At 28.4% G+C, this 19372-nt stretch overlaps 4 protein-coding genes across 6 annotated transcripts; 3 read left to right on the top strand and 1 right to left on the bottom strand.

The window, feature by feature from the left end:
• The first annotated feature begins 1160 nt into the window (after positions 1-1160).
• On the top strand, positions 1161-5306 carry Par-6 (partitioning defective protein 6). 3 transcript variants are annotated; one of them, XM_076375295.1, is made up of 6 exons: positions 1161-1257; positions 1368-1608; positions 1766-1994; positions 2169-2296; positions 2381-2659; positions 2763-5306. In XM_076375295.1, exons 2-6 carry the CDS (start codon positions 1549-1551, stop codon positions 3069-3071), a joined length of 1005 nt encoding a protein of 334 aa, XP_076231410.1. In that variant the 5' UTR covers positions 1161-1257; positions 1368-1548; the 3' UTR covers positions 3072-5306. The 3 variants fall into 3 exon arrangements, with proteins under 3 accessions (XP_076231410.1, XP_076231409.1, XP_076231408.1); XM_076375294.1 differs by having other exon boundaries at positions 1169-1265; positions 1345-1608; XM_076375293.1 differs by having other exon boundaries at positions 1175-1608.
• A 250-nt stretch (positions 5307-5556) lies between these two features.
• Positions 5557-12214, top strand: LOC143177344 (uncharacterized). Its single transcript, XM_076375219.1, has 16 exons — positions 5557-5766; positions 5836-5988; positions 6058-6349; positions 6416-6471; positions 6536-6616; positions 6680-6949; positions 7041-7145; positions 7236-7304; positions 7368-7517; positions 7585-7788; positions 10540-10857; positions 10953-11120; positions 11193-11385; positions 11465-11561; positions 11628-11706; positions 11818-12214. The coding sequence occupies exons 1-16, from the start codon at positions 5557-5559 to the stop codon at positions 11911-11913; spliced, it is 2541 nt and encodes an 846-aa protein (XP_076231334.1). The 3' UTR covers positions 11914-12214.
• A 3-nt stretch (positions 12215-12217) lies between these two features.
• Positions 12218-17230, bottom strand: Haspin (haspin). Its single transcript, XM_076375218.1, has 10 exons — positions 16937-17230; positions 16636-16870; positions 14785-16534; positions 14129-14380; positions 13891-14041; positions 13646-13819; positions 13304-13571; positions 13063-13215; positions 12728-12870; positions 12218-12660 (listed from the first exon to the last, which is right to left on the bottom strand). The coding sequence occupies exons 1-10, from the start codon at positions 17161-17163 to the stop codon at positions 12420-12422; spliced, it is 3594 nt and encodes a 1197-aa protein (XP_076231333.1). The 5' UTR covers positions 17164-17230; the 3' UTR covers positions 12218-12419.
• Positions 17231-17586: 356 nt separating this feature from the next.
• Positions 17587-18992, top strand: Dpck (Dephospho-CoA kinase). The gene is made up of 3 exons (XM_076393691.1): positions 17587-17932; positions 18100-18391; positions 18492-18992. The coding sequence occupies exons 1-3, from the start codon at positions 17821-17823 to the stop codon at positions 18793-18795; spliced, it is 708 nt and encodes a 235-aa protein (XP_076249806.1). The 5' UTR covers positions 17587-17820; the 3' UTR covers positions 18796-18992.
• Positions 18993-19372: the final 380 nt, after the last annotated feature.

Below are 19372 nucleotides of genomic sequence, written 5' to 3'. Positions count from 1 at the left end.
CACCGATCTGTGCAGCGTGGTTGGCTGGGGAAGACATATACCTGGTTCCAACGTACGTGCCCAGTAATGTTTCTTTATTATCGTATATAAAAATTATTTTATTAGTCAAAAAACAGATCTTTCGAATTAGTGGTATTTTCATTCTGTTAAAATTGCTCAAAAAAAGGGTTTATCTTTTTATTTGAAGGATAAATCTATTAAACTTTTCATTATTATTTTATCAACCGTTGAATTTTAAGAACTTGAATTCAATTCAAATTTCCCGCTACTATTATTATCGTAACCGTCGGTAACAACCTGTTTAATGATAAAATTAAATTTTTAATATATAATATGTAGTATAAGTTTTTTATTTAGAAAGGAGTCGGTACATACCTTCGTCGCGTTCACGTTCCCTTAATACCACCGGACAAATGCCCAGTGAATGGAGTAGACAAGGAAGTACACCTGTGTGCAGGTGTAGCACAGGGTGGCCGAGACGCTTGTCAAGTTTGTATAATTTGTATTTGCATACGGTCATTTTATGCTTTAATGTCATTTTATTGAGGGGATAGATATGAAAAATAAAAGTAATTACGTTTTAGGGCGATAGTGGTGGGCCATTGTTATGCAACGGCACCCAAGTGGGTATAGTGTCATGGGGAATTGGATGCGCACGTCCCAGAAGTCCTGGCGTGTATTCTCGATTAGACATATATCTAGATTGGTTAAATGAAACAATAATAAATAACTATTCACCACGTATTATTTTTAATTTATCACTTATGCTTTTTGTGAATCTGTTTTATATATTATAAACTATGATAATAATGGTAGTAACTTTTATATTTAATAAATCATGGAATATACATATCTAGACGTTGTAAAAGTCATTGTGCAGTAATAGTGAACACGAAAATGATTTATTTATTGCTATCAAAGCAATTTGAAAATTTCTATAAACTTTTATTAATCTAATAGAAATTATTGATTCGAATTGCATACAAAATGGCGCCAAAATACGTAATGAAGTTGGCTACATGAATTCAATTGAAGCACCATCTAGTGCATTGTACTTATAACAATAACGACCGCAGTGTGAGAAATTGTAATTCGAACGGGATCTGTTTCATGATACTGCTTCTATGCCAAAATGGATGGTGGTAGGCATTGGAATGAACTGTGAAAACAAACTGTGACTGTCGTTGGGAAAGTTTCTTAGTTAATAATAGGATATAGTACGTGTTCGTATTCCGTCCACTATATTCTTATTATGAGGTCCTGTGGTAAATGACGATGTTTATAGTATTTGGTGTCGATTTCCATAATCGTGCGTTTTCTTACTTGAAAATTTACTGTGACTAGACCAAGTGCGTTCTACCAAACAGGTGCTTTTGACGTCACGTCGTCGTGTTCACACTCATTCTATCAAAATGTGGCTACATTAAACCGTATTAACGGCAACTGAACTTCGGTTATTTGATAATAATACAAATTAGCTGACTTCTGTCGGTCGAAGTGTGAGTCTTAATAGTTTAAGAGTTGTGATTTGTTTTGGAATTAAAAATCATGTCTAAAAGCAAACTTCATCATCAAATTGACAGCAGTATTGTCGCGGTGAAAAGCAAAGTAAGCTACTTTCTAATACTTTCGATATAGTTTATTTTACATCTGAACCATTCAATTAACAAAATTAAATGTTTTTATATAGTTGATACATTCAAGTTCGTTGTTTAGCATTGTTTAGCAATAATTCACTGGTAATTTTAATTATATCCATTTTTAGTTTGATGCAGATATTATAAGATTTTCAATTAACCGTAATGAAGCTATTAGTTATGAGGACTTCAAAAAATTATTGGCTGAACGACATGATATAGGCCCAGATTTGAGTTTCCTTATTTGGTACACGGATCCAACTGATGGCGATTTATTGCCTATTAATAATGACAACAATTTGGCTAGAGCCCTACTTGCAGCAAAACCACTTCTTAGAATTCTTATACAAAGAAAGGGTAAGATAGCTGTTATAAATGATTGCTGGATCTTAGTTCTAAGCATTGCTTAAAAATTTTATTCTATCTATTTTTGTGTCTTTTTCTTTCTCAAATAGCTATTGAGCTTTTTAATGTAGTATTGCTAGGATTTTTTCATGTTTGCATGTGAAATTCAGTTATTTTATACGATAGGCGACGGACTAGAGGACATAAATGGATATGGGACAATGAAACCAAAAAATTTAATATCGAGTATTCTTGGTGGAACACCTGGAAAACCAAAGTCATTGGCTATATCTAATCCACATGATTTTAGGCAGGTATGTCCTGCTTCTTTGATTTCACAGTGTTTAAATTTGAATGCAAAATATATTTATAATATAAGTTTTATTTCTGAATGTTAGGTATCAGCAATAATAGATGTAGATATATTACCAGAAACTTGTCGTCGTGTTCGTTTATTGAAACATGGATCCGACAAACCATTAGGGTTTTACATTAAGGATGGAGAAAGTTTTCGAATACTGCCACCTTCTGCAGGTGGTGGTATTGAAAAAGTTCCAGGTGTATTTATCAGTAGATTGGTACCAGGTGGTTTAGCTGAAAGTACAGGTCTTTTAGCAGTGAATGACGAAGTTCTCGAAGTAAATGGTATAGAAGTTGCAGGGAAAACTCTTGATCAGGTTAGTGTACCCATTAATTTTAGTAGCTATTAACCAGGGTTATTTGAAACAAATAACTTATAGTGTTTATACAATTTTTTACCTTGTGTATTTCATGCAACAGGTCACAGACATGATGATTGCAAATTCTTCAAATCTCATAATCACTGTAAAACCTGCAAATCAACGAGCAGCATTAGCTGCTCCAAGACGAGGATCATTTTCACGTAATAGTCAATTGTCTTCTGGAAGTCATCAGTCTATGCAAAGTGCAGCTACTGGTAGTGATGAAGATGCAGACGAAATAGTGGATTTAACTGGTGTAACATTGCAAGATGATGCAACAACTTCTACTTCCCAACATCATCACTATCACCATCACCACCATCATCAAAATCATTTCAACCACGATCAAGGTGTTTTACACTTATAAATGGCACGTTATTCGAATTCCAGTTTGTGTTTCACCTTGCTCAAGTAAATGGGATTCAATTAATCTACAGAAAGAAGAGATTTAGAGATAAGTATAGAAATACAACATGACAATAAGAAGTTGAAGCAGCGTGAAACAAACGAAAATTAGCAAAAGTCATGTGGTTATAATTTCAGTAATCTAATAACAATTTAGTTCATGATGACGCAGAACGAACTAAACAGGCAATTTATATGAAAACTATATTTTTACAAAAGATTTACACCAACGCTTTTAACCGTAATTATATTGAGAATCATTAGTAAATATCGTTCACTAAACCCATTTTAATTAAAAATTTACAATTGAAAACACTTTTTGAAGTGAAGAAGTATAAAACAATTTACTGGAAATACTTTACATATTAAACAATTGAATTAATATTGAGCTAGAGTAAAAAAAAGCATATATTCTCTTAAAGGTTGAAGTTACAAACTTCAAGTTACAACAGAAGTTACAACATGCAAAAAGTATTACAATCACAAGTGATTGATAAAATGAGATAACATAGTTAAAACTATGGTCTATTATTATTTTGTTTCAAATCGTTCACACAGTATTTTCTTTCAACTTAAAACAAGATTTTAGTGCAGGATTATTCTTTAATTTTTTGTAAGTGAACTATTGAAACAAAGTACATAATCATCAATCCATTAAAATAATAGTGATATGAATATTGACTGTGTATAAAAGTATTATTGGAAGGCAGCAATGATTTTAAAGTATTAAAAAAATAAATATTTTGTAGTACTTAATCTTTGAAACTTAAAATGTACTTAAATAAGAATGGAATGGACTGCGACAAAAGATAAGAATTCAAGTATAATAATTTCTTTCTTCTATTAAATCATGTTTTACATTTTTATTAATTGATATTTACATCGAAACATAATTTACAATTACATTTATTAAGATTTTATTCCGTACATTTGTAATACACGCATTTTTCAATCGATTTTGATGAATTTTTTGTGTATATAATGCAGATGTTAAAGTTTAATAATTTAGTTTATCATTATAAATAGAGACCTCCATTCGAGAAGAGAAATGTATATAAGAGTAATTCTAAGAAGGTGAAATGCTAATACGAACATTTCATTTAAAATCAAACACAATAGGAAAGAAAAATCAAGTGGCCTTGTGTGTAGATCATTCCAAGTATTTTTTGCAGCGATGCAAAGTAGGAATTATTTTATTATAATGCATTTTCAGGCACGTCTATTCGTGTACGTATTCTGTTTATTCCGCTGCATGTTTAGAGTGTTGAAGTTTTTGAATTTTAATTCCATTTTTATAAATGTTATTTGTTATCTAATTGAGCGCTAGATTATCGAAATATAATGTACTTTACAAATTTTAGGTATAAGAGGAATTTTAAAAGATACAAAACATATTTATATACATGTAAAATATTTTCTTTACATATTCGTGCCTTCGTCGTTCCGTCTATGACTATAAAACTGGATTGTGATAAATTATATCGCATTCCATTTACGTAATATTTTTGTAGTGCAAAAAAAAATATGCGGAATTCCGCTATTCTATGTATATTATTATTTTTAACAGGAACGTATCGCAGCGTTAGTAGTTATACACTTAAACATTTTCATAATTGTTTAATGATGTTTCTTTAAAAAAAGTAGTAAGAATGCAAGTGTACATAAAAGAAGGGATAAAGATTTTACTTAACACAATTATAAATCAACTTTCATCTTAAAATATTTTAGTTGCTGAATTAAAAAAGTGGTTTTATGATTATTCAAACCATTTTCAATAATTTTTTAGAGTATTTCACATTGACGACTCTAAATACAAGTGGAGTATATATGGAAATGAGAACGAAGTATTTTGTAAGAATGATATTTATCTTACAAATTCATGTAATGAATCAGTAGTTATAATAGGAAGATTGAAAAATTGTAACTATTTTCTTTAAAAAGGATATACTTTATTACTATAAATTGATAGCATTTTGTACTTAAAGAAAGTATACACATATTAGTAAATAAATTTGTTATTTTTGTGAGTTCTTAATCGAAATGTAGTTATTCTGATATGATTTCTATATCATATGTAATTTACAACGTATAAAACTTTATAACGCGCCTCTAAGTATATCTTGTAGTGCTGGTAAAACGTTCCAAAAATACAAAATATTCTACTTATTTGTAATAATATAACTCTTTTAATGGCAGCTTATAAAATAAAATATTTTATTGTATAAATGTATAAACTTCATTGGTCACCTTTTATGTTACTAATCATTGTTTTCTTCTGGTTACTATGACATTTAAATAGAAATGACACATGCGAGTATCTGTATCTGTATTTTTGTAAATTATACATTTAATGATACTTTTAAACTCTTCCAGTTATGCTTGTCATATTAATGATAAATGAGTGAACTGGATAGAACTAACATCGTGTAAAAATCAAGACAAACAATATGTCTTATGTAGAACATGGTCCTCGAATTTTTTTAGCTGGAAGACCAAACACTGGAATACCATTGACATATGGTGATTATGTTTTACCAAGAAAACGATTGGAAGGTCGATTAAAATTACATGATTCTTGTTCAGATATCAGAGCCTGGAGTCCAAATTCTTTGGAGAATTCACGCTACTTTCGAGAACTTAGCGAACATGATCCACCAGTATGCACTCAACTCTATGATGTATCAATTTATAGAAAAATACTTCATCTTTATAATTTCTTTCTGCAGCTCGGAAAAATTATACCTTTTAATGTATTGGTTGATAACATAATTCGACTTAATTCACGAACACAAACTGAACTCCAAGTGGCTAAAAAGGAATTAAAAAAATATAAAAGTCTCAAACTTACTTCTACACAAGAGGAGCAATTAGAAACTCCTGTGAGTAATTTGCTTAGTGTATTTAACTATTTATATAATTGCTTAGTAATTTTATATTGTTTCTTGTAGGATCACAGTCAACAGTCATTGCAAAAGGGTGACTGTACAAAAGACTCCTCCCTTTTATTGCAAGATGCACTTCTTCATATTAGTAAATCAGTTAACACGATAAATTCAAATTCATGTTTTCCTCTTCATATATCTCCAGAACAGCATTTCCAAAATAATAAAAATGACGGCGTAATTGTACCAGCTCAATCTGCTCAATTATATTCTTATGTATTACATACGGATCCATCTTCAAATAAGTATACTTTACTGTCATCGTTTATGTCTCCTCGTAAATTACCTCCCACTACAGGTATAATAAAAAATTATTTGTAAATTCTTCGATTTCTTCAATCTTAATTTACTTTTTGAATTGCAGCGAATTGCAATGAAAAGGCCACATCTTGGATAGAATATATTGATGTAGCTTTACAAGTAAGAAAATCATAACAATAAGTCAGTCGATTTTATTCATGTTACCAATGATATTTAATCGCAGGTTCAACAAGAAACACATGATGTAGGAGTACAGTTTGATGGACAAGATGACAAATGCTTTAACAAAGTTATAACTGTATCTGTACGAACGCATTTACTGCTTTCCCTAACTAAACAGTGTACTTATCTAAACATTTATATATAGGCAATGTCACAAACATCATTCATGTACAAATCTAGTGAGGGCAACAGTGACGTAGATCTTGACAAAAGCAGTTTGCAGACAATTAATCATGACGGACAGAGTTCTGAATGTGATGCATCTTGTAGCGAAAGTATACAAGATACAATAACTCTGTTAGACTCTGATAGCGATATAGACACTGAATCAGACTTTGATATTCGCAGTAACATTCATAAGGGAGATATTATTGAGAAAGATTCTGAAATCATTGTCCTGAAGAATGAACTCTGTGTATGAAGTGATGATACACTTACATCATTGTTCTAGTTATACTTTCATTATATGTGTAATTCTAATTAGTGTAATTACATTTATCATAAAGGTAAGAGACGCTGACTTGAAAGAGTTACGTGATATAAATACAAATTTAGAGATTTTATTACGAGAAAAGGAAAGTTGTATAAGCATCCAACAAAAGGATCTGAAAGCAAGTGCATAAAATAGTATTACTTTCATCGAATTTTAAGTATATTTTAGAAAAATATTTAACTTAATTAATGTATCATAATTGACATAGACATTACATGAGACACTTATGAAGCTTGGTCATCAACGTAATTGCGAAATAGAAGATTTACAAGAGAAAGTAATATACGCATCAGTTGTCCCTTGGTTTTTCTAAATTATATCGACTTCTTTTCCATTTCAGTTGTATTGTTGTAATCAATTAATAGCACAGCTTAATCAAGAACTACAGACAAAGTGTGAAAGTTATGATTCACAATCACAGAAAATTGAAAAGCTAGAATTATATATTGACAAAGTGAAAATGTTGCAAACGGAAAAAGATTCACTTTTAGTTAGTATTACATATATTTAATACATTAATTATTGCCTGCAGGTAACGAAATCGTTTTTTATTATAGATGAAATTGCAAAATATGGAACAAGTAGCTAAAAAAGCTGAAAGTTACAATTTAGTCGTAGAACAACTAAAAAACATGTTACACGAAAAAACTGATCTTGAAAAACAAGTTGAAGAACAAAGCTGTATGCTGGCAGATCAGGGAGCTGAGATAAAGCGATTATTAACACTAATTGAACAGACATCAGTAACATATGATGAACAGGTAGATTAACTTTCTAATTATTTACTGTTATTATACATACTTTATTAATTAAATATTATGTTTTACACTGTGACCATAATTAGAAGAAAACGAAATGTATGTTAGAAAATTTGAAAATTGAGATTCATGATAAAACTATGAAAATCTCTCAGTATGAAGAACAATTAACTTCTATAAAACGAGAAATCAGTGATTTCTTCAATAATTTAAAACATACTTTGAACACTTTAGAAGAATTTAATGGATCATGTGAAGAAATTTGCGGTTGTTCAAAATGTGACTTGGACATTAGCGAAGAAGCAAATAATGTATTGTCCAACATAAATGTCGTGATGACAAAGTTTCAAAGTTACAAAACAGAACGTCAGAATCTTTTACAGCAAATAGAAGATTTAAAACATCATTTAGATAGCGATAAACAGCTAGTTTATATGAAACAAAATTTAGGAAAAGTATTCTCTGAAGACTTTTACTATGAATCTGAAACCGATTCAAAAAGTCCAAGTACGATTATCTTTATAACTATGTATATGTACAGTCATATATAACATACTATTCTTGTGTTAAGTAAAACTTATATTATGACCATTTCATTTGCATAGGTGGCAAAGAGAGCATAATTGTATTGGATATAAGGCAGAATGAGAATAATACAAACGAACTAGAATTTCAAGATATTGCGAATTCTGTTAACAGTAGAGCTTTATTAAGTAGAATTACTAATAATGTAAATATTTATAAACCTAATAGAATAACATGTTAGTTTTATTGTCCAAGATAAAACAAATGTATTATTTTGTTAATAGGAATGTTATAATTATATTCTGAAGTTGAATAGAAGAAATGGTATGGATAAGGTAGAGAAAGAAATTATTGATCTGTTTACACATTCCTTAAATAAGATAGATGACCTTAATCAAAAGTTACAAGTATATGCAGAAATAGAACGTCCTTCTATGATGAAACAAATTTATAACTTTTATGAACTACTTAAAGATATAGAATCAGCTATTAATACTTCCCAAGGTGATATCAAATTGTGTTTGTGTTAAATTTCTATCAATGTACATAAACTTATTTTTTCCATTAGATATAACAGTGCGAAAACAACGAATTTCTAAATTATATAATCAATACAAAGAGGAATGTGAGAAGTGCAATTCTCATATGAAAGATCTACCTAACGATTTGTTCCATATACAAACTAAGATAAATGAGTTTATTGAAACAATTCATTGTCAACTACTAGATGGTATATTATACATAGAAAGAAGAGATTCGTGTGACAAGCAGATTAATCATGCTTTTGAAATACATCTTAGATCATGCATTGATAGAATAAACATAGCTGTTCAAGGTACAATTTTTCAATGTTTTTATCATAGTGTAGAACAGATAATTATCCTTAAAGTAGTTATCTTTTAGTAATGAAACATGTCACTTTAAGGTGCTGGAAATCGCCGTATACAACTAGCCGAAGAAATAGAGAAACAACAGAAGGAGCTACAAAGGAAAGACATAGAAATTGCTCAGTTGAAGGAAGAAGTGGCACAACATTTAGCATGTAGAGGAGAAGGCGATTGTTTGAATCAAGAAGAATCAAAAACAAATGCTGCAATTAAAGAACAATTAACAAAGATGACTACAGAACTTGATGAAAAAGATACTCTTATATTGAAGTTAGATGAACAAATCAAAACAATTAAAGACGAGTTGTCTACATATGATAAAAAGTGCAATGAATTGAGAAAACAAAATAAGAATCTTGATAATATTAAAAATAGATTATTAAAAGAACAGGAGCAATACAAACAGGAATTAACAACAAAAAATGAAGAAATCAAATTTTTATCAGAGCAAGTCGATGACCTATTTGAAACTAAACATTTACAAACAAATATGGAGAATAAAATAAAGGAAATGGAGAAAGAGTAATATGATTTCTATTTATAATTATTAGTTAATATTCTTTCCTCTTATGCATTAATAATATTTTATTTATAGATTACATCATCTAGAATTTGAAAAGAATAAAATAAAAAATAAGCTCACACAAGCAAATGAAGTTATTGCAAAAAATGATGCAACCATAAATAACTTAAAAAATATAAAAGACGAATATGAAGCATTGTCATATAAAGTTACTGAATACAAAAATACTGTGGAAGAAAAGCGTTGCGAAATTACAAAACTGAAAAACGAAAATAAACTGCTGAATGAAAAATTAAAAAATACTGAAAATAAAATTACAGAAATGAACCAAACAATTTTATCATTAACTGAGCAAAACGATAAAATTGAGCTTATATACATGTTGCAGGAAGATCTTGTGAAATTAGACAAAAGCGAGAGAAGATTAAAAGCCGAACTTAGTAATTTGAAAACACAGCTTGTAAATAATCAAAATGATAATAAAAGACTTGACAATAATTTAGATTCATATCTACGTGAAAATGAAAATTTAAGGAAGAATGTGGAATATTGGAAAAATGAGAATTCTGAATTGTCAATGAAACTGTGTAACGAAATGTTAGATGAAAAATTAAGAAGCAATTTATATACACTTTCTAATAAGATACATGAAAGATTATCAATTCTTAAGAAACAGTTTGATTTAGAAAATTTATCAAATGATCAATCTAACGAAACATTGAAGAATAAAATTTCAGTTAGTAAAATAATTTCTTAGATACTTTTCCTATCAAATTTTATACATTTTATTTAGTAATAATGCATTGATTTTGTTTGCAGGCATATGGAGATGAGAAAATAGAACCAGCAAAAGATGATATAAATAAAGACTCCAAAAAGAAGGAAAATGAAATTGAAGATGTTCAAGAACAACAGCTATTGAGTAACAGAGATATCAAGAATGAGATGTATCAGAGTAATTATGCGATGTATGGACCATTAAATTTGTTAGAAAATAACAGCTTAAGAATAAGAAATCAAAACGAAACTACAAAGTTACTGGAGGAAATAGAAATTAGGGACTCTGAAATAAGGAACCTTAAACAAACTATAAATTGTTTGGCGCAAGAAAATGCTCATCTTCGTACTCTCCTTAAAGTAACTATTATTAAATACTGTTAAACAAAGATTATTTATCGTTATAATAATATTTTACATTATTTAATTTTAACATTAACAAAATCCTTCTACAGTCTGAAATCGAAGGGTATCAAGATAAGTTAACGTTAATGAAAAGGAACTATGACAGCAGTTTAAATGCGCTTTGTAAAAGGCATAAAGAAAGTGTCGAAACTTTACAGAAACGATTTGAAGACATTATAAAGGATGAACGAATTTTTGAATCGGAAAATTGGCTACAAGTATGAACATGTATTTTCACATAATAGCAATATAACTAATAAATTGTATATTTGGTAATTGTATATTTGCAGACACTGAGCATGAATGAGCTAACAGAACTTTATAATCGAATAAGTGTGATAATAGACAGTAACAGAAATTTAATTCATAGGAAAGATGAAAACAAACATTTTTACGAGAATGACTTTAGAAATGAATTGTATACTGACATTAATAAAACATGCAATAAGATGCAGATTTCGCCTAAAAACATATGTGAGATGGGTAAACAAAATAATATTTTAATAATGTAATCATTTCAAACCAATTATGTTATCAAGTTTAACTCAACAATCTGATTCAGATCTAGAAAATCAATGGCAGTTTACCATTTTAAGACAAACGGAATATCCAGTTTTACAAATGCAAGATAGTAAATTCAACTTAAGACAAGATTTTGGGTAATATGTTAATTCCATTAATTAGAATAAAAAATTACTAAGTTCTACAGTGATTTTATATTACAGATGTTCTAAGGATGAAAAAAGACCTTCAAAATTAGAAAAACCATATGAGAAAGAGAAAGAGATAGAGAGAGACAATACTGTAAGTTTGATTTCTTAAGATTATAATCACAAACGAAATAGTTGTAATTTAAACTACATTTATTCAAACTTCACGTTTCATTATTATAGTAATATATGTTTTCATTTGTAGTTTGATCAGCAAAGATGGAATTTTATTAATCAGTGTAGTGCATACCACAAACTGAGTAATACTTATGAGTATCCAAAGAACGTTTCTAGAGATTAATTCTATCTGTTTGGATGAATTTTTTAAAATGGAATTTATTAATTCTCTTAAAAAATTGTTTGCTCCTTTACAAGGGTAACAAACATAGAACTTGTAAAGAGTGCAATGTATCTATTTTGTATGCTTTTTATTCTGACTTTTACTGTTGTAATGTTTTCGATATTGTTTTTGTTCTATTACAGTTTATATATAATTAAAGTGATAGTTTTTAAGATCTGTTTTCAAGCAAGTCAAACAATCAAAATAAATGAAAATAAAAGAGCAAAATTATATCAATTTGTATATTAAAATTTAATTTGAAAAAACTAATATACATATCTCGTATTTCTTTTAAAAAAATACAGTTTTTAATTAAATTTATGTAAAAGTGTATACAAAAATTGCAATGACTTAGAGCTAAGATACAAATTTTGTTTAACACTCTTATGAACACTGTAAAAGACTTACACGCTACATTCATTAAAAAATTTATATTTTTATACAATAAGCGAGTTTCCATTTTACACCTATGCGAGTTCAGGTTGCATGTTAGTGCACAGCAAGCTGTCAATTTTATCACAGTTTGTTACAAAATTAAAGGCACTACTATATGTCAAAATTTCACTTTTCAATTCTTCAAGTTTTAATAAACCGTTTTTATGAATTTTCAAGTTTTTTCTTCTGTATCTAACAGCTGTAATCATTTTATCTAATGTGTAATGTAACCACAAAATATTTGTGTATGGCTCAAATCTTTCCCAATTATTTCTAAAAATTACATACAAGTAAGTTAATAGTTTATTATTATTTACAAATATAAAATATCTGTACTTACTTAATTTTATCTCTCATTAAACGGTATATTTCAAATTGGTATTCTCCCTGAGCTGTAAAAAGTGCAGGATCTGATGCGAGATCATTAAATACACTACACCCTTGATATGTTACTCTCGAAAGAGTGAAGTCTATGATAGATACCTGAAAGAAAAATTTTAATGTTTTAATGCACTTCAAGAAAAATGATGATTTAATTATCAGTTATTGCACTGTGTACAACACTTAACTTCCACAACTTTTTATAAACATTTAAACATTATTCCATGTTAGTGTATTTATTTCTTATATAACCATATTTATACTAATGATAAATAATTTATTGTTTTCACGTACCTTTACACCCTTGCTAAGTAATGCTATCTTTTTAGTTCCCAATTTATAATATATATGGGACTCATTTGTTCGAGATATCAATATGTTGCCCCAATGTAAGTCTCTATGTTCGAATTCAACAGCTTTTTCTGCGACTGCTAATGCTAATGCAGCCTATAAGAAATAAAGTAACATGATTACCAAAAGTTAATATAAAAAGACACGTTAAACTTACAATAGTTATTATGTTAAAGCAATAAACCTGTATGAATAAAACATAAGCTTCTTCGGCTGTTTGGAATACAAACGCTTCTAAATCTTTTCCACCGTGACCGAGTTCCAAAACAATGAATAATTGATCGTCGTTAAACATTGAAGGGCAATCATTATCCGAACGCTTCTCTTCATCGTAAATATTCCAAAGTTCTACCAATTTTTCTGGATATTTTCCTTTAATGCATTTAATGTTTTTTACCTCTACAAATCCGTCAGTATTATATTTTGTATTAAACCTTAGATTATGCAATTCTCTGAAAACGTGATTGTATAAATATTAGTATTACAGTTTACACTTTTATATACTAGAATTAAAATTTTTCATTACTTTGCAATCACAATTTCTGATAATATCTCGTGAAATTTTTTCTGAGGTTCCCCATTAACAAGTTCACTTCCTTCTATGGGAATAATTTTTATGACAGATTTTTTATTCTCATGTTCATAAAGAAAAACTTCACCATATACACCTTCTCCAATTTTTCGACAGTGTTCTAGATACCTAATTTAAGGTATTTATACATATTAATATCTATAAAATATTCTTGATATTGTATTAATGCATGTACTCACGAATCTGAAAAATGTATAGAAAATGGTATATAATCTTTCTGAAAACATCTTTCAAGAATTACTTCTTTTGCTGGTGAAACTATATGTTCTTCAATAACATGACCACTGGTATCGTCATTTTGAATATTGCACAGTGATGATTTTTGTCGATCTGCATCAAAATATGTAGAATCAATAATATAATTTAGTTTAAAATAGTTTAGGATTACCGTTTCATTTCATACAAAAATTGACTCACTGCATATTAATGAAACTCGTTTACCCTTTACTGGAATAATACCATAAACTTCAAGGAATGGAGCATCTTCTACAGACTTTATAGTCTTATGAATTGGGACAACACGAACTGATATTCTTCTTGAAAGACGTCCAAGGCTAGTAGAATCACAAGTTCTGCTTTTTTTATTAGCCAATTCTTGTTGTGTTTTACCAATTATTTCGTTATTTTCTTCTAGTTCTTCATTTTTTCTTACACAACTTTGAATAACGCCTACGCATGCAAAAAGTTCAATCATTCTTTGCTATACAGTTTGTTTTATTTGTCATATATTAATTTCAAACCTACCCATTTATATTTTTTCCATTTTTTTGCTTTTTAATAGAAAAATGTAAACATTAAAAAAAATTCTTTTTAAATTAGTATATACATATATAAATAAATGTCTACAAATTAAAATGTATAAGACCTATGAAAAATTACTACTACAGGTTAATAAATCTCCAAATAAAATTTTGCTCTACCAGATATAAAGAAATTGACATTCAATTATTTCCAAAGAGCTAATAAAACTTACTTCATATTGCAACAAGTTTAATGCAATTCTTAATAATAAACTGTAAGTTTTGAATGAAAAGAAAATTGTTTAGAATAACTTTAATTTGTTGTAGAATTACCTTGTTTTTGCATATTTAAGATGTCCTGAACACTGAATCTCCATTTTCTGCCTTTACCAACAGATAATCTTTCTAAATTAGACTCATATTTTAGATTATTCAAAATTGATAATGACCTTGCCCATGATTTACCTGGTTTTAAATACAGAACATTCTCTATTTTGTTAGATCTATTATTAATAGGATTTTCAGTTATTGTTTCTAAAGGTTGTAATGTCTTCCTAGGTAATTTCGTCTTTATACTTTTACTTGTTGTTTCTGAATATACCTGATCTTTTTTGGATTCAATATGATCTTCTGATATACTAATTAAATCAAGCTCCCATTTACAATACTGTTTTCTTTTTCGTGTAATTCTAACTGGATCTTGCAACTGATTTAATACTACAGAAGGTTCAATCATGTTACAATTATTGTCATTATTTATAAAAGAATTATTTGTCCTCAATAAGATATCATTACTAACTGAAATTTTAAAATCTACTTCTTCAGTTTTTAATTTTGTATCACTAGATGAAGTATCTAAGATTGTCAATTTAAGTGGAGTCATTTCACTTATTTCTACTTTATTATTATTTATGTTCGGACTTGACTTATTCAATTCAACAGAATTAGAACACGTTTCATTATCTGATTCTTTGTTTGTTATATTTATTATACTAGATCTTTTTGTTCTTTTTGTTGCATTGCCTTGATATAATGAAGAATTACTTTCATCTGTATCTTGAAATAAAGAATGTGATCTATTTACATCCACAGAAAAATTTAAATAAGGTCTCTTCTCTACTGTATCTAATACTGGATGTTTCTGTGTTGATACAAGAGATACGTTATCTTTTACATCATCCTTTTTAATCTCTGTTACTAAAGTATTTTTTGTAGATTCTAGATGTTTCTTGGATGATATTTCTGTCAATTCTCCTTGTTCTTTATTAATATTATTAAGAGAACAGTCATGAACATTTAATAAAACACTATTTCTTTTATCAGAGTCCTCTAACTTATTTAAACTATATTTACTACAATTACTGTTTTCTAAACAGATTAATGATACTGAAATCTCTTCTTTACGTATGGAATCTTTCAATAAATCACATCTTTCGCCCAAATCTATTTTTACTTGTTTACATTTTAAGGGATTTATATCCCTACTATTACTTATAGTAACTGAATTATTATCTATATGTAGTGCAAGTCCATTTGATTGCTCAGGATATGTAATACGTATTGGAGACAAAGATGTCTCAGAAATTAAATGCCTCACAGATTTTAGTGGTTTACCAATTGGTGTACTACTAATTACATTTGTACACTTTTTACCAAACATAAATGGTTTTGATTCTGAAGTTATTTTTAATTGTTCTATTCTAACAAAGCAGTGTTTCACATTTAGATTATTATATTTTAAACTGTCAATGTTTGACTCAATAGTTTCAGTACATTTTAATGTTTTATAATTTTCTGATATGTCTCTTTGAGTCTCTTTTAATGAATTATTTTTACCATTGTACATTTTTTTCCTCCACTCTAATAAACTATATCCATCTAGGAGTACAGAACATTGATTTATATCATTTTCTAATATGTACTGCTTATTAGGATAATTCTTTGGTGCTTTGTTATTAACATTGTGATCATTCTCAATGTTAGAAATATGCAAAGAATCACTCTTTGAATTAGCAAATACTGTTTTCTTTTTGTTTCTGCTTTTGGATGATTCATATTTATTAAGGGATGTATTCTTCTTTACCTAGTTATCAGTAAAATATATTTATTAATAATTTTTCTATAACTGTCAGAGCATTCTTTTATAATACAATTTTACTCTGCTATTAATTCAATAGACCTTACCTTCCGCTGTCTTTTATCTATTTTGTTAACTGTTTTCTTCACAACTTTCATTATTGGCTTTTTACGTATCCTCTTCTTCTTTTCAACAGATTTTATACTAATATTAGGTAACTTAAAATCATGAAATGAATCATTTTTATGATCAACTACAATAGATGTACTGCTATCATAGTCAGAACTGTTATTCGCATTGGTAGAGACTTTATTACATGTTTTTAATGCTTGAATTTTTGCTCTGTAAAATGGAAACAATTAAAAATATATGCCTGAAGACATGATAACTGAAATAAAAATTTCATACTTTGCTTTTTTAGCAAGTCTATCAAATGTTGTATCGAAAGGATCACGACAGGAGTCATCGTTGACTTCCTTTATTTCAGTTGTACTCGAATCTCCTTTAAGTGAAATACAATTTGCATTGCACACATTGTTTATTTCAGATATATGTAGTTTTTCCAATGGAATTACTACTTGTTTACATCTTTTTCTCTCATAAGTACGAATAGGTAATTTGTGATGCATTGTCATTTTGTTATTTAACTATTAGATCAAAATTCTGCCGTCTTTTCTGTATTACAATAAAACGAAGGTTTGATTTAGAATTATACATTAGATAAGCAATAACAACACAAAACATAACATTTTCATCTTTAAACCAAATTTTACGATAAACTCAGTTAAATTCAAATTAATTTGGAGGATCCTATCAGAACAACGAACACGCTTTTTTTTAAAATCAAAGATGGCGCAATACCGAAGTAGCAAATAAGGTTAAAATATAAGTAAATGAGATAAAAGTAAATCCATAAATCTACTACAAATATTATCTCCAAAACAATACGAATATAGAAATAAATTAATGGATCTACAACAATATTCCTAAAACAAAATAAGTTTTTATTGTAAATCCATCTTTTCTTAGTCCGTATAGCGAGCATGTACTCACAATCTACGGCCAATGAAAGCAGCGTGCATATTATTGTTTTTATTCTACGAATACTTCATTGGTCAATACGTATAAATTCAGTAACATATCGCCGAAATGATACGGAAAGAAAAGTTTCGGTGAAAACAGTCATATCATGACTAATCTTAAATAAGTGTTGAATTTTACAATACAAATAACAGTTATAATGTTCATTTAATTAGAACAAGTATTAAATAAATACAAATACATATTAAAAAATGTTTATAGTGGGACTGACAGGTGGAATTGCTACCGGGAAAAGTAGTGTTGCTGCTGTTTTTCGTGAGCATGGTATACCTGTCATCGATGCCGATCAAATTGCCCGAAAAGGTTAAATATTTTAACCTATTATTAGTTTTTAACATGAATTGTACATTCCAGGAGATGATCACATTCCAATAATTCTGATACCCTTATTTCCAAAACTTCTTATTTATTTCATCAGTCTTTAATTGTTCTTATTAACAGTGTTGATAAATTTATTTATATTGTTACAGTTGTAGAACCCGGTAAACCAGCTTGGCATAAAATACGAAAAGAATTTGGTCCAGAGGTATTCTTAGATACAGACGAACTCGACAGGGCCAAACTTGGGGATTTGATATTCAATGATGTTGAGAAGAGAAAGAAGTTAAATGCTATAACGCATCCAGATATCTATAGAGAAATATATTGGCAAACATTAAGACTTTTTCTACGAGGTCACCAGTTCATAGTCATGGATTTGCCGTTACTCTTTGAAACAGGGCATATGTTGAATTATTTACATAAAATAATCGTTGTAACATGGTAAGATTATTTTCATTTACATTGGCTCATAAAATTAAAATGTGACCGTAAAAAATATTTTTCACATTTCAACCAGTTAAAGAATATATTTTTGTTTTAGCGAAGAGGATTTGCAATTACAACGGCTTATTGAAAGGACAGGCTTCACAGAAGCTAAAGCAAAACTAAGGATTGCAGCCCAAATGTCTTTAGAAAAAAAGGCTGAGATGGCAAACTTTGTTATTGAAAATTCTGGTAGTGAATTAGACACTAGAGAACAAACTATTAAAATAATTAATGTCTTAAAGTCTTCCAAATATCATTGGAGATTACGTTTTTTACTTGGATTTTGTTGTACTATATTAATAGCAGGTGTATACTGGTTAAGAAATAGAAATTTTCGTCTTTTATCAATTATATCATAAGAATTGTTTACCTGTAAATGTATATGAAAGCAAATACTGATTTGCAAAGTGATACTATTTGTATTGATCAATATATTAACATACTTTGTAACTATCACAATGTATTTTAAAAATACAAAATTGGATAGTATTACTTTTTCTTTTAATTGTCTCGTATCATTTTTTTACAAATGACATTCTAAATAAATTTTTCTTCCTTCAGCAGAAACAATTGTAAAATACCTACATTAGCATAAGGTATAAAGATCATACCTTAATTATTTTCTATCATGTACATTCAAATTCATAATAAAAGTATCGTTGGTTGACAAATGTGAATATTACACACAATTTGTATAGAATTTTGTTTTTTTTTTTTATATATTTACTATATAAATATATAAATTTAAAGCAATTAATGTGAAATGTTATATTTTCTAACATTAAAACTTAAAAATGGTGCAGATTAATAATATATATGCTATGTATAATGAAACAGAGTAAAATTATTTGAAGTTCATGCATTTACAACACTAATCATGAAAAATGTGTTTATAATGAGACTTTTAAAATGTAGCAGTAGTTAATTAAATAAAAT

Source organism: Calliopsis andreniformis, chromosome 3, assembly GCF_051401765.1.
Source record: "Calliopsis andreniformis isolate RMS-2024a chromosome 3, iyCalAndr_principal, whole genome shotgun sequence".
NCBI classification, from domain to species: Eukaryota; Metazoa; Arthropoda; class Insecta; order Hymenoptera; family Andrenidae; genus Calliopsis; species Calliopsis andreniformis.
This window is presented reverse-complemented; position numbering and strand designations above follow the sequence as displayed.

What these genes read in the sequence shown, in the direction of transcription:
- Dpck (XM_076393691.1), top strand. Translation starts at nt 17,821, where the DNA reads ATGTTTATAGTGGGACTGACAGGTGGAATTGCTACCGGGAAAAGTAGT. An exon ending in CGATCAAATTGCCCGAAAAG is followed by an intron (nt 17,933 to 18,099) that starts GTTAAATATTTT and finishes ATATTGTTACAG; the next exon opens with TTGTAGAACCCGGTAAACCA. An exon ending in AAAATAATCGTTGTAACATG is followed by an intron (nt 18,392 to 18,491) that starts GTAAGATTATTT and finishes TTTTTGTTTTAG; the next exon opens with CGAAGAGGATTTGCAATTAC.
- LOC143177344 (XM_076375219.1), top strand. Translation starts at nt 5,557, where the DNA reads ATGTCTTATGTAGAACATGGTCCTCGAATTTTTTTAGCTGGAAGACCA. An exon ending in TTAGCGAACATGATCCACCA is followed by an intron (nt 5,767 to 5,835) that starts GTATGCACTCAA and finishes TTCTTTCTGCAG; the next exon opens with CTCGGAAAAATTATACCTTT. An exon ending in CGGAAAAAGATTCACTTTTA is followed by an intron (nt 7,518 to 7,584) that starts GTTAGTATTACA and finishes TTTTTATTATAG; the next exon opens with ATGAAATTGCAAAATATGGA.
- Haspin (XM_076375218.1), bottom strand. Translation starts at nt 17,163, where the DNA reads ATGACAATGCATCACAAATTACCTATTCGTACTTATGAGAGAAAAAGA. An exon ending in TCTATACATTTTTCAGATTC is followed by an intron (nt 13,820 to 13,890) that starts GTGAGTACATGC and finishes ACCTTAAATTAG; the next exon opens with GTATCTAGAACACTGTCGAA. An exon ending in TCAGAAATTGTGATTGCAAA is followed by an intron (nt 13,572 to 13,645) that starts GTAATGAAAAAT and finishes TCACGTTTTCAG; the next exon opens with AGAATTGCATAATCTAAGGT.
- Par-6 (XM_076375295.1), top strand. Translation starts at nt 1,549, where the DNA reads ATGTCTAAAAGCAAACTTCATCATCAAATTGACAGCAGTATTGTCGCG. An exon ending in TTGTCGCGGTGAAAAGCAAA is followed by an intron (nt 1,609 to 1,765) that starts GTAAGCTACTTT and finishes ATCCATTTTTAG; the next exon opens with TTTGATGCAGATATTATAAG. An exon ending in ATCCACATGATTTTAGGCAG is followed by an intron (nt 2,297 to 2,380) that starts GTATGTCCTGCT and finishes TCTGAATGTTAG; the next exon opens with GTATCAGCAATAATAGATGT.